Genomic DNA, 15,692 nt, shown 5'->3' with positions numbered 1-15,692 from the left:
AATAAGAGCTCCTATGTTATATTTATGATTTGGTAGCGAAATCAAATTTAAAAATAACATGCAAGAGATTGCATTATATTTAATTCCTTGAAAAAACATTAATATGCCATATATTCTATGAACTAATGGAACACGAAAAAAGGATCTATTATTAGAATTTGTTTCTTAAAAAACTAAACTATTAGCAACTAAATTAAATTTGGAAAAATATTAATATGGCGTTTTATTTATATTTATATATGCTACGTAAAATTCAGAATATATTTGTGGATTACTCTGATTACTAGATTTTACTCTGTTATCTTAAAATTAAAAAAAATATATTATGCGTTATAAAATCATTAAATTTTTTTTTAAAAAAAAAAGAGATTAAGAATCAACTCTAAACATTTTTCTTTAACTTTATTTTGAGTTATAAAACGCACTTTAACATGTATAAAAATTTAGACTCTCGTCCCCTCTGGTTGATGGCCAAGATCCACTGTTCTAAGACGTAGCTCAAATCCCTTGATATAACTAGCGCCTTACGGAGGAAGAGTTTCTCTAAACATAAATCGTTTGACACACCCAATTTTTTTTATAAGCCCTGCTATTTATTTTTTCTAAAATAAGGTCGAAATCTGGTTCAGAGAAACGTTTAAAGCAGCTTAAATCTAGTTCCAAGAAACGTTGTTATCTCATTGGGCGTAGCAACGGTCGCTAGAACTTCAATATCAAAACACCAATAGCTTTTTTAATAAAAGTAAAAATAAAAAACAGTTTGAACCCCAAAGTTTGCATATTAAAATGATTGTTAATTTTCTGATTGAGTCCCTCAGTAAAAGCGTACAGTTTATTACTTTCTTCTTCTTCATATACATCACTTATCGTTGTTTAAAATCACTACACAATTTATCACAAGCTGCTTGTTCATAACGTCATTCCATACATTCCATATTAGCATAGAATAAATAATTCACTTGACAGATTATACATTTAAAGGCAAGTTTAAACACACATTGGAAGCAAAAAAATTGTCTTGTATTTTAGTTTATGCGTATCCTTATAATTTACCATAATTTTAAATTATATACTAATTCGATACTATAACGACTTTATTATAGAATATTATTGTATTTTTTGTTGTTGGTAAAATATGAGAAAAACATTTACAAACACTTTACAGATGGCTGAGTGTAATTGATTTCCATGACAACCGTAATAATTATAAAAAAACAAGACCAAGGTTTAGGACTAAAACACTTGAATTTGTCACAATGGACAATCGATTCAATTTTACGGCATTGCATTGATTTTTTATAAATATATTTTAGCATACGACCTTTATCGCCAAATTATTTAAGGAAGTTGCACCCTTATTAATATAGTTAACCAGTTTAAGGTTGACCGGATTGGCCCTGTATTATTGTGATATGACACTTTTGCGTGGGATAAAGAAATGTAAAAACGATCGGTGGTTCTTCAAGTGTCTAATAAATATATTTTCTTGATTTTCCAGGTACCGGAACGTTTGGTCGGGTATGTCTTTGCAGAGACAAAGAAGCTGATTGTTATCTGGCCATGAAAATCTTGGCCATGTCTGACGTGATCAGGCTAAAGCAGGTGGAGCACGTGAAGAATGAAAAGAACATCTTGGCTGAAATCAGGCATCCGTTCATCGTTAACTTGTGAGTATAACTTTTTTTGCTGATATTGTTTTATGAAATCTTATAGTGTGTGTAAAATCTTACTTTGTGGTTATATTTTTTTATTGCATGAAATATCGGAATTTAAAAGATCATTATGATTTTGTTGTATTATATATTTTAGCAATTCCCTAATAAATCGGTGACTGTTTACCATTTTGTAAGCAGTCTGTATAAGCTTTTACAATATAATGTAAGCAAATGTAGTGTATTTTGCTTAATGGAAAGAAAACATTAGTCGTACATTCAATATCAAGTGTCGAGTATAAAAATAATTCGTGTTTGATGTCTGTAAATATGACACAGTTTTTTGAATGCTGTCCATTAGGGTTGAAATGTGCGAATTTAATTTTCTGCTATAATACATTATGAAAGTCGGTTAAAAGTGTGTTGCCAACTTCCTAATGGTAGTTAAAAATACTCTTTTAATAGAACATATTTCAGTACAACGGAGTTTGTTAAATTTAATCTATAGTATATAATATATTTTAAAAATTACATCGAACAATGTAAGATTCATTGTTTAATTGGTCTAGAACTTGACATTCAATTTTATAACAATAGAGCATTGAAAACTACATTTTATAACAATAAACGCATAACGTAATCAAAAATTGAAACAAGCAGTGGGCGAAATGCGATAACTTAAGTTAACACTCGATTGAGATCTTAATAATCGTATTAATGAAAAGGATTTTTTTGCTATCGCACTTAAAGAGGCGTACGTGATTTTTATTGATAAACAAAAAAAATCCTTCCAAGGATTTTCACTTTGAGAACAATAAGTGTGGGTTAAAAATATAACGTAATACTTTACAATGCTAATTTATTTTGTGAGAACATCTTAACCGAGATTTAATACTGAAAATGAGGTGCATCCTTTCCCATGCGATTGCCATCTTATGGGATTTTTCGATTTGCATGTTTAAACTTAGTATATATTTCACCTTTCGTGTCAATCCCAAATAGTTCCGTGAGCTGAAAATAACCACGAAAGGAAACTCTTGAGCTCCTTTGTGTTTTCATGAAAACACGCTAAAGTTAAATTTGTATTTATAGACCAACACAAAACTTGTTTACTATCTATGGTTTATATTTTTGTGGGTGTTGTGGCATTACGGTGACATAATGCGAGCGCTCGGTTCGTAATTATGGAGTGGGAAAGGATGACGGTCAGTTTCATTGTTCAAAGACATTCACTAAAGTAATGTATGCAATTAATTATGAGCGTATTAAAAATAGCTGATGATGCAGCGTTAATTATTAGAGTGTTTAAAGGTTACAATAACGGTATGCAAATGCTTCAAAACCATTATATCGAGTATATAAATAGGATGATATTAGATTTTCAAGATTTTCTCTAGATGTCTTTCTCTCTTAACATATTATATATGGCGTTCAAGTGCTTCAATTGATTTATCAATAGTTTAGGGCTTATAGATTTAATAATTCAGAAGTTGCTTCTGGATCTTCATAAATGCTTCTTCATAATTCTACATATTTATAATATATAGCAAAAGTGATTTTTTAATTCATGGTAAATCACTGAAGAATCCTTTGTTGTAAAATAGTATCACTGATTTTTTATAAGAATTCCTTGTTGTATAAAAAGTTATTATGCGTTCTCTTTACTCATTTATTAAGCCCTTGATTTAGAATTTTTTTAAAATGATTTCTATGCATTTTTTCTACATAATTTGATCATTAATATCCCATGATATATTGTCGTTTTACAATTTTTCTGTGTTATATTTTTTGAAGCAAGTTTTGCTTTATTGAAAAATATTTTTATTGTTAAGGTGATCCATTTTTGATGCTACTTTTTTAAAATTGTTTGATATTCGTGCTTTTATCATTGAAACTAGGGCTTTAATTATTTTATTTCAATGTCAGAGTAGCAGCTTAAAACTTTTTAAGTGATGATAAAATTAGAAAATAATAATAATTTTTTTTTTCAATTAAGCAATATTTAAATATGTTCATTACTATATTTTGGTACGTTAAGTTTTTTTAGGTGAAATATTATAAATTATAATTATTAAAATAATTTTAATAAAAGTATAATGCCTAATAATAATTTTTTTACAAAATTTAATTTCATAAATAATATTTATTATCTTGTTGGGTCGTTTAGATTATATTTTAACATACAATGTTGTTTATAAAACACATTTACATATTAACTAGTGTTTCTTCTCTACAATTACATCTTGGTAAGTCGATTATTTTCATTTCAGGAGAAATTTGCCAATTTCTTCTAACAAAGTCCTTTTTGTTAAAAATTAAATTTGAATGTATTAAATGTTTTACAACGCTTTCTTTTTTATTACATGGCTGCATTTGCTAGATTTTTAAAAATATGCATGCTTTCTTAGAAGCTTTTATACAAGTCATTTGAATCGCAAAAAGTTTTTACTATTATTTCAGCTTCTATAGTTAATTAATTAATAATCTAAGAACTACATTTGCAATCATATAAAAAAAACATTTCGTGTAGAATTCGGCAGATTGCAAAAATAAATGGGGGCTTTTTACAGAGTTACGTCATAAAATTGGCCTGCAATTTTTAAATTTATCTTGTTCAAAATAGGAAAAATGAAAAGTAGCAACAGCTGCTCAAGAGGAAAAACACATTTTCAACCCTAACTTTTTGCCTCAAAACGCGCTCTTTAAAACAACGTTGCGATCTTGCACGGTGTTTTAACCCATATTTGTGCAATCAAATACACTATAAGATAATCAAATACAGAATCTGCAGATTTGAGTCTAGCTGTTAAGCCTTTTGCATATATGTACTTACAAAATTATTAAATACAATCATACCTCGTTTTGCGCGGTAGATAGGTTCCGGGAAATTTCGCGTAAATCTAATTTGCATAAATCGAGCCATATAACACATACAATAAAGGAAGATATCACATATCTTCCATTTTTGTATGTATCACATACATACAAAAATGGAATATAAAATCTGCTTAAATCGAGACTAAAAACATATAAAAAATAAGGTGATAGGTTACAAAAAATCGCGTATAACGAACACATTCAATAATATGTTTATATTTATATTCTCGTAAAACAATGCAAAAAATATTATTTATTATTAGTTTACAAAAACAACAAGTAAATAAATTAAAACGAAATAAGAATTTTAATATTTTTTTTGTGTTGTTTTTTAATGTTTTCTTGGAATTGGTTTAAAATCATTATTATTAGTCATATCTATATTCTTCTGGATTTTCCATTAATAAATAAACTGTTACCATTTCTTATGTTTTATATATTCCAAATCCTTGTAAATTTTTTGATACTTTCCTCAAATAATTTTTAAATTATGCTGAAATTTAATAGCATCTACGCGAAACCGCGTAAAACGGGTATGGCGTAAATCGAGGCATGTTTAAAATCAAATTATTTTTGTACAAATTTGTTATGATGAGAATAATTCAAACTTCTATTTAGTCATAATTTTGTAATCTTTCACTATTTTATATTCACGTTCTAATGACATATGGTTTCCAGATGGATAGTTTTTAAGGTATTGTGCTCATTTAACCTTTAGATAAAATTTTATATTTAGTAGGTAAGATGTAGACGTGGATTACGAATCCTTAAAAGATTTTGTGCAGATGATTGATTATTTTTGCAAGAAAAAATTATTTTGTGAGTAGTAAATCCACTAATTAAAATTGAAGTTTATGTCCTTCGTTCTTGGAATATTATATCAAGAATTTCATGTTGACATAAAATGCATGAAATTCACAAACGGTAAATATTATTTCACCGTAATTTAATTTAATAGTTTTAATTAATAATACTGTAAGGTACTAAAAATTACAATATAATTAATATATTTGTTAAAAATAAAATAAAATTTTTAAATTAAAAATAAAATATGTATATTTATATCTGGTATGATGCAGATAGTGTTAGAATTTATGAATTTATAGAACGTACATGTGTATTTGAATTGCTTATTAAGCTGTGGCGCGTACAAATTGGCTTCAATAAAGATCTAATGAAACAGTAACCAAAATAGAACGATTAATATGACAAAAACATTAATTTTAAACGTTTAATATTTGCTACCAAAATATATCTATAAATTCATTTGAGATATTAAAGCAAAACAACCACAAATGAGCAACATTAATAAACGTTTTCTAAATGGATAAAATGCTTCATTATAACATTCAACTCTAATTGAACATCGTTCATCTCAAAAGCAATAAATACGAAGGTTCAACCTTGACACGATTTATTTTTCAGCCCGATGTTTTCCTACTGTTTACACTGTGTGCTTTCAAGGACCTATAATCCCATTGGCAGCAACATCCTTTCGTCCTTGGCGCGTGAACTTTGCATAGCCCGGTTCAATAACGGTTTTCTCGATACACATTCCCGTCACGTCATTTTCCCGATGTGTATTCGCATACTCCAAAGGTCGCCGAAAAGCGAAACGACCTTTAGCGTGCAATCAGACGGTGAATCGCCCGGAACGCCCCCGGATCAGACACTGAGCTGATCGAAGGTGCAAATGACCGCGTGGGACGAATTCTAATCGACTGGTGAGCGGCAGTTATCGACACGGGTGCGATGAGAATGTAACTTTTTATGTGAAACATCTTGGCGATAGGAATAAATGTATTTTACAGGTGCTTAGTACAATTCTGGAACACTGGATTATTTTAATAAATATTTAATTAATAGCAATATGAATTGAGATGACCGGAAGTGTAATACAAAATTAAAACAACCAAATATGGTATTTAGCTGATTGTTGACAGTTTTAAGGTTGTACTTGTAAAAACTATTGTAAAAACGTTTAAAAATTATGCTTCACAATTTTTCTTTGTTTCTCTAAAGTATTGCTTTAATATTTGCTAAAACAGGACATTTTGTATTATAATTATTATTTATTTAATAAAATAATCCATGATAATCTGAATTTAAAAAATAATTTTAATTTCTAAATAGATCTTCGTTTTAAGTTTTTATGTAAACAACAAAAATTACATTCATCGTTTAAAAATTCTCTAAATTTTTGCCAAACTTTTCTGATGTATCAGTCTTAGCCTGTCATACAAATGCAAACGAAAAAGAGCAATCCAATTTGATTAAATATTTTGGCTTTTTAGTCCAAGGTTAATATACAGGATCTTTTAGTTATAAATAGACGAAAAACTAGAAAGCTAGCGCTGTTTCAAAAGAAAGAGCATGCCTCCAAATCTGAACTATCCAAACCTGATCAAAGCGCAGGCATGTTTATAACAGAGCAGAGTACAGAAATATAAATTTTCATGCGCATTTTTCTTTCTGCAACATATGCACTGGACATGGTATCTAAAGTCTCCGATGAACATGTCTTTTATCACGCGACCTTCGGAGCAATCGATCGACAAGTTCAAGCCGACACGAAGGGCGACCCGCCGGTCATCGTGTTGTCACGTTCTCTGCATTGTCACGAGGGGTCATGCAGATGACACGTTCCTCCGGTCACAGGCAACGTGAGCCAGATTTAAACCGCGGTTCAAGGTCCCAAACTTGAAGGCGATTTTCGGCATATTTGCATTTTTGCTAGCCCATTGTTATTCCCGGCTCGCCCACCACGCGGACCGGATCGCTCTGTCAAATCGACATGTCCGTTAATGCGTTTTTTTATTTTATTTCCTACTCGGATCGGTGCTTCTTCAAAAGCGGCTATATCCGAGGTCGAGCAGCGAAATTATGAGTAGGATGGTGTAGTAATGGCCTCAGTGATATCGGGAACGAATCTATCAACTTCACTCCCAAGAGCGTTCGACGAGCTCTGTCTTTGATTCATTTGAAAATCATTAAAATTAGCAAGCGATTAATATTTATGAGTGGTAGCGTAACTTGCAAATACTTTAGAAACGGAATTTATGGTAAGCAATGACACCTGTTGAAATTCTATAAAGCTTAATGTGATATTGAGATCAGTTATGTAAATCAAACCAAATGCTTTTGAGATTCGAAGGTATATAACTTATTGTTTATTAAGTTAGATACTAGATACAAATAAAACAGCATATGAAAATCTCTGATAATGCAGACTACAAATCTATCATTTTGATTAGGAATTATATTTGATTTATTTTTACTGAAATTGAAATGCCTGCACTACACTCTCTGGAAGTTGGCCAAGGTTGGCCAAAGACGGAGAATATAGTGGGTTACTTTGGTCGAGTTCGGTTTTGCCTGCTCTAAAATCTCTCGGAACTTGTCTGAGGTTACCGAGAACGGGAGGTAAAGTTAGGGTAATTCAGTTGACTTGGCCAGCTTCGAGCGCTTCCGAACATTGTCGGCATTTTTTCCGAGTCAAAGAGACTGAAGTCGGAGCTGCTCTTTCGAGCGCGAGCGGTGAGATACTTCCCCTTTCGCTCTCTCACGTGTTAAGTGACGAGAGTGAGAGAGATAATGATGTGGTTTTTCGCAAACTGAGATAGAACGAGAAATTCGGTTCGATTTCAAAATGCGCGTAGGCGTCCTATGGTCAACACACATGACAAGAGCTGCATCGTGGTCACGTGGTCGTGTTATAATACCACATGCTACACTGGGACGCATGTTAATATGCTTTTATGAAACTCGATCTTCAACAGACTCTTACTGAGATCTTTGAATATTTTAGGGCACCAAAAGGGATTAATTAAATTTTTTATAGTATATTCTCTAATAGATATTGTTATTATATTTTTTTTCATATAAATTTAAATAATTAAAAAATAATTAGTGGTAGTTGATTTTGTTAAAAAAATCGTTTCGAATATCCTTATGTATTTTCCTAGATCAGTTTATATAAATGTCACACCATAACGAATTCTTATTTAGAATCGATGGCGACAAATTGTAGGATAGTCACACATGTGGTGTTCGTATTCTGAAGTATCATTTTTATGCCTATGGAATTTTACAAAAGCCGACAAAGATTTTGCGTAAATTGAATATTTACGACCGAAAAGTTTTCATTGATATTGTATTGGTGAGTGCCCACACGTAATTTTAATAATATGACAATTTAAAAATTGCAATTATTTGGCACATTTTACGATCGCGCGCAAATATGCCCGCTGTACGTGACAGAAGCCGCCGTCCGGACGGCATATGAAATATGCGACAGTGTGGTCGCTTACTCGAAGTCGTAGGTCTCGGCCGACTTCAGTTGAACTTCGGTTCAGACAACTTCCAGAGAGTGTAGGTCAAGCAATACACTCTAAAGGAAATATAATACAATAGTTAAGACAAGTTAGTTTGATGTAAGCCCTAATAAAGATTCGTATTTATGTTTTATATTTTTCGGTCTGCATAATTTATTAGTATTTGGACCGAAATCGATTTTTTTCATAAATCAAATATATCTACCAATTGAGCGATATATTATAAAAAAAAATCGATATTGATATATTCTTATGAAAAAACGGGATTAGTTGAAAAGATGATATGCGTATTTTATTGTTGGTAATTTAAATTTTCATCCATATGGGACAACTAAAGAAAATTATACGTTTTCTATTGCGGCGAAGGAAATGTATGTGACATGTGTTGAACGGTTTATTGATTAATAATTAAATTATTATGACATTGGTTTCAGTAAATGTATCGATCGTGATCGATAGTAAGAGAAAGTAAAGTGGGGTCTAATCCCATTGTGTCTGTTTATGTAATTCGCTGAACGAAAATTACGATTTTGATTCAATAAACGCCGATCATACTTTTTTGGTAAAGCAATGTGAAAGGATGTTAGCTTGAATATAAAAATCATATTTAATCTCTGATGGCATTTTAAATATTTGTTTTATAATTAACGACATAAGAGTTTATAACCGTTATAGTGGTAAATTTTATGGTAAAGATCCTAATTTGATAATTAGCATATAAATGTTTTTAGAAAAAGATCATGTATTTATATATACCAACGCTATTTTTGAATTACATTTAGATATGCTAATTAATGTGGTATATAAAGCTTAAAAATAAAATTAAAAAATAATATTATTATATTTAATTATATAGATCGTTTTCTCATTAAAAATGCATATTATAATAAAGATTTTAATTTTTGCCGTCCAGTTAATTGGTCCGCCTCGTGCACGGCACACTTTGCACGCAATTCAGACGCGACCTTAATAAAATTAACAATGAAATGGCGATTCAATACTTTGTGAAAATCGACCTGTATCAATATGGATATAAATAAATTAAGTTGACCGCAATTTAATGATTTTTATGATGTAAGTATAATTAAATTTTATTTCCATTAATAACTTATGACTCTTTAGAGAGTGTAGGCAATAAACATATTTTTATTATCCACGTTGTTAATTTTTTTAACAAAACTTTTCGACTAGACTAACCACTACCGCATATGTGGAAAGTTATATTGGCGCAAATAAATAATTTATGAGACACTAGATCGATTCCGATGTTTATGTGAACTTTGTGAAAAATACTGCAAATCGCTTTGATTTGTTTCTCTTTTTTGCGAAGCTTACGCAATCGAATCCATTATGCATTCATCCGATTAGTTAGTTAAAGATAAATTTTCGCAAGAAGATGTGAAATTTTAAAGTAAGATTCTGCCATGTAAATTTATTGCTATTCAGTGGTCAAAATACAAATAAATCAGCAACTATTTGTAAGTAAAGAAAAATAAACATTGGTTTGAAGGGATTGTAAAATAATATTGAGACAAATGAAAAATAGGAATGATTCTGGTAATTTGCCAGGACAATGATAAGCAAACAATGTTTATCCTATAATTTATGATTTACAAAAGAAAAATTTAATTATTTTAGAGTCACCTAGAGTCAAATATAAATCACCAGGACAAGCTCAGCCATTTTTTTAAATTCTAAACGAATTAAATAATCTTTAAACGTATTATAATTTCATTCCGCCCGTTAAATTACGCTCATTGATTGCCAAAAATTTGCAGAAAATTTCACCTGTGGAAATATATATTTTCCAAGTTATTAAAAATTTTTCTTTTCTTAAAAACACATAAAGCTATCACAAAAGATTTATGGCTTGGTCGAGTTGCTTTTGATTAAGTATACGTTTGTTTTCCGCATTGTGTTTTATTATTTTATATACGTCATGTTAAATATATTGAAACTCCATGTATGCTGTATTAACCCTTTTTTGCATAAAGGGCTTGACTTTTTCAGGTCAAACTAGTTTGCATCCAAACTTTGAAACAATCAATCACTTTCGTTTTCGTGCCACAAGTCAATTTAAATTTCACAATATTCGTGTTCTAATGAATACGATTATAAATTTATACCTTTTTAATATATATATTTTTCATGTATAAATATTTATGAAGTAATAATTTATTTTTAATTTATTTTTTCAGGCGATGGTTTACAAGAGACGACACTTGCATTTACATGTTGTTCGATTATGTCTGCGGTGGAGAATTATTTTCATATCTGAGAAACGCGGGAAGATTTAGCAGCGCCACAGGTAATTTTAAAATCTTTCATTCTAAAAAGATGAATCGATCTCGATGATGTATGCATAATAATACCTCTCCGAATTTGTATGCGTATCGATTACGGCACATTTATGCATTGGTACCGGTTTGAAGGCCGACTACAAGTTTAATGATCTGTATCAGAGCTCCTGAACCATTTTTTTGGTTGTATATTTTTGCATTTGTATTGTATGTATATTTCGTGGCGCCGGAACCTCATTATAAGGTCATGCGACCGATTAAGGATACATCTCCTGAGGCCATCATTGACTGTAATAAACATTGTCATTATTATTGATCAATATTTTGTTTAGAAGGTCAAAAAAATAATGCATGATATTGAACTATCTGGATTAATGGTCAAACATTAACTTATTTCATATTAACTTACATCAATCATCTCCTTAATCTAGCTAATATAATTGTACTGATATAAAAAAATAGTCTAATAATATGCTATAATATATATGCGTTTGAGGTCCATCAAATATATTGTAATATTTTTTTTCTGACCTTGGATTCAGGAAGTTTGTTGTTAAATATGAAATATTTTGCGCAACAATTTAAAGGTGTTGCTTGTGGGTGCATCCGTAGGTTCTTGAACTTTAGATTACGCACTTCGAGCTGGCCAGTGCATGTGAAGAGAGAAGCGGCGGCTTCCACTCTCTTTGATGGTCGCCAAAACTGTCTTTTAACTATTTTTAAATGTCCCATTAGGCAAATCTCTGTAATAAAAAAATACCATTGGCCCGCTTTATATGAGAATTTGTTGTCCGCCGTGTGACGAGTTTTTTTAAAAATAAAATTTGGTCGACCGCTAAAACAGATTACGAACGGCCGTTTTAAGGGCAATCCTGAATGCACGCGTTTTCTTTTTCGAAGTGACGGATATTTTTAATGACTTCTGGGTTATGGCGCGTATTTTGCTACTTAAGTTGGTATCAGGATTTTCACGGTGATGTTCAATTTTAACAAAGAGACGCATTTTATTTAGTAGACCCCTTTAGGTATTAATTACAGGTGCAATTATTTTTATATTTTAAAACTTATGCTTTACAGAAGAATGTTGATAATTTTCTTCATTGTATCTATATTTTTTCTACAGCTCAACTTTTAGTTTGCAGTTATATTAGGCAATATTTTAATTTTAAGTGTATTATAAAACTCAGGTGGCTGTACAGTAGATATTCTTACTATTCTACACTCAAAACTAAATATATTCGAATAGGATGAAATTGTTTTGAATTAATAAAATAAATCACATATTAAATTATTACAAATTTCTAAAAAAATATATTAGAACTAGCTTTTTTGGAGTGTATTAAAAAATATATTTTAAAATAACAACGCATTGCAGTTTTTATATTTTAAATCTGTGCTAAACTGTTACTTGATTGTTCCTGCTATTGACAACACCTATCCAACGTGCAAAGTTTTTGTTCTTTTTTGGAAATAATTAAAATATATTTTTTCCCTATGCATGTGTAGGCAGACTTCAACCATTACCTGGAATATTTGTTATTGCTATAAAAAGCATGAAAAGTTGCGAACTTTTTAACGCACATTTTGTCAAATTCTATTCGAAATGCTACCTAGATATACGAATATTCGTATTGGAATCTCTACTGTGTAGGCGAATCGAAAACCGCATCGTCGTTAATAAAGTTTTAGTCTTTCGAAGCATAAAACATATAAGCAAAAAAATCCAAAATAAGTCTATTAGAATAAATTAAAAAAAACTTTATAATGAAACTCTGGCACATTGACATAATTCTTACCTTTGTCTGCAATTTGTCGCATATGTCGCAACACAGTCATAAGAAAACGACGTTGGGATTTTTGTCTGATTTCTTTAATATTTAAGTCGATTAGTCGGACCAATTGCCGACCCTATTCAATATGTCTTATTTGTTATTTTCTGATTGCAATATTATTAATCTAGAGCTTTGCGAACCATGAGACTGACTTCTATTTTGTTTTTTAATATTACATCAACTTGGTTTTACAGAGCAGTTCCTATTTGTTTTTTTCCAGTCTCTAGTTAGGAATTATTTGTGTCATTTTCACGTGACATGTGATTACTGAAGTTATCCTAATTCAGTCTTTGTTTATTGAATATAAATATATTCGCTCTTTGATATTCTTTTTATTTAAACATTTTTTGCCATTTATAAAATGTTTGTATATTAATTAGGATACATTATTAATCTCATAATGAAATAGCGGCAAATATATAATAACAATCTTACTTTGTCGTATATAAAATATAAAAGTCATCACTTCATTACTTGCATATAAAGTGCCACAAACATTGCGTTTGGTGCGTTTAGATCATCGACATTTATATGCTATAATGCAGTATCATAAACGAGTTTCTAATATTATGGGTGTTTCACTAACTTATTTTAAGATACAGAAGCAAAACATTAAATATTACAATATTAGCATATAGTAACCGAGTTATTTCAACGCTAACGTGATTTATTCCGACTTCACGACTTCACGCCTATCATCGAAACCGTGTCAGGCTTTAAACAACGTGAAAGGACGCACTTCTCAAACGTCTCGGACGTTTACGATGACGATTGTCATCCCGGACCGTTGCTCTTATTCATCACCGGGTTAATTAAAGTGAGTGACCGGCCGCCTACGTCACCGTCGGAAAATATCCAGCCAATGGATTTTACGTGTACGTGGCGAAAAGCCGAGTGTGGAAAATTTCCGCGGCGACCTTTGCGGCGTCCGAGATATGTAAATAACAATGTGAATGTATCTTTTCGCCACTAGACCCGTCAACAAGTTGTGATCGTTCTGGAAGACTTCAAACGGATCGGGAGAGTCCACGAGGAGAATAATTATATCCGAAAAACGAACATTTGTTTTGGGAGCTCAGTGTGACCGTTGATTTCATTCAGGTAGTTGGAGGAAAAATTGCTCTTGGGTTTTTTTTAGTTGTATTGCAGAAACTATTTGTAAGAAAATAAATACTTTTAACACATTAGCACAACTTCTTGTATACATACAAAAATAAATATAATGTCTTCAATGAATTAATAAATTCGCACCCTGATTCTTCTTGCTTTATGCTGTTGATTTTAAATTGTTTTATCAGAAAAAGTGTATATGTGTGTTTTATTTAAAAAATGTACCTGAATTCTTTAACTAATTGGTACATTAATAGAGACATGAAATTAATTATCGGCAAATGCCATATCATTAGTGCTACTAAAATAAGATCATACTTATATATACGTATACATTTAAAATGTTTACTTTATTGTTTTTAAAACGCATCTTGCTTCTAAAAATATTCAGGAAATATGGTTATTGAATCATTAAAAATGATAAATTTTATAACTTGACTCTAAAAATATGAATTATTTCATTATTTTGTCATTTTATTTTATATACGATGTTTGACCGTGCATTGTTTTTTTGCCCTAAAGTGAATAATAAGAGCAGCGAACTTATATTCTAAACAAGGATTAAAAATATTAGTATTGTTTTATTTAGAATTAAGAGAAGCTTGTTTCATAAATGTGTTTTAATAGCAATCGTAGTCTATGGGGTGTGATAAAAATATAATGACAATTAAAATTTTTATCAAAAATCGATTATTTATTCTAATTTTTAGAGTACTTTTAATTACATAAACATAAATGCAAGTATTTTAGTGTTTCTTCAAATCTAGAAAAAAATATGCAATCCAATATATGCTTTAGTTAGTGTTTCTTCTTGATAATTTTTAGAGAAAAATGACAAATTGAGAAACCTCATTTCTCGAGAATTTTCATAGAGCCTTATTTTCTTTAAAATTTAATTAGTACGAATATTTTAAAATGTTCTATAATTGCTAAATAAGCAAGGGTGGATATGTGCCAGATATTTTTAAATATGCATGTTTCCTTGAAAGCTTTTAATAGGGGTCGGAATATTTTAATCGCAAATTTGTTCAGCTTCTCTAATTGGCTTTATTCTTTCTTTGGTACTCTAAGAACTAAATTAATAATCATAAATAAAAGAAACAGTGCCGCATTAAAATCGTCAGATTGAAAAAATATATGGGGATTTTCTAGAGACGCTATAAAATTTGCTTATCAGCGAACATTCATTTAATTTTTCGATAATCGAAAGAGGTTTTTTGCTATTATTTTTTTGATATATGGAACATGTAAAGTAGCATCAGCTCTTCTTTTCAATTCAGGTATAAATACGAGAGTTCGAATTTCTTTTGTGGTCAGTCCAGTCCTTCGATTATTCCCGTTCATTATAAAAAAAGTGTCATCCTATTGAAGTTTGCTTTCTTCAATGATTATTCAGTTCTCTGTTCATCAATAATATAAAAATATCTATAACAATATATTTTTTATTTAATAACATTTTTAGAAAAATAAAATTCTCGAGACATTAAAAATATCTAAAAATCAGAATGATTACTAAGAATTTTACACGACGATTTTACCTTTATATTTTTTATTATCGCAAATCATGATCCTTTCATGATTTGCAAA

General features: G+C 30.3%; 1 protein-coding gene across 1 annotated transcript in view; it reads left to right on the top strand.

Moving 5' to 3' along the window:
• The window catches only part of Pka-C3 (Protein kinase, cAMP-dependent, catalytic subunit 3), a 71,127-nt gene that overhangs the window by 38,538 nt on the left and 16,897 nt on the right, over positions 1-15,692 (top strand). The window contains exons 2-3 of the mRNA XM_088204078.1: positions 1,499-1,667; positions 11,062-11,171. Of these exons, the coding sequence (XP_088060204.1) occupies positions 1,499-1,667; positions 11,062-11,171 (279 nt within the window). The remainder of the gene's footprint in view (positions 1-1,498; positions 1,668-11,061; positions 11,172-15,692) is intronic.

Source organism: Plectrocnemia conspersa, unplaced genomic scaffold (assembly GCF_051122295.1).
Source record: "Plectrocnemia conspersa isolate PC_06_02 unplaced genomic scaffold, ASM5112229v1 ptg000014l, whole genome shotgun sequence".
Classification (NCBI taxonomy): Eukaryota; Metazoa; Arthropoda; class Insecta; order Trichoptera; family Polycentropodidae; genus Plectrocnemia; species Plectrocnemia conspersa.
Note: the sequence above shows the minus strand (reverse complement) of the source record. Positions and strands in the feature narration are given on the sequence as shown.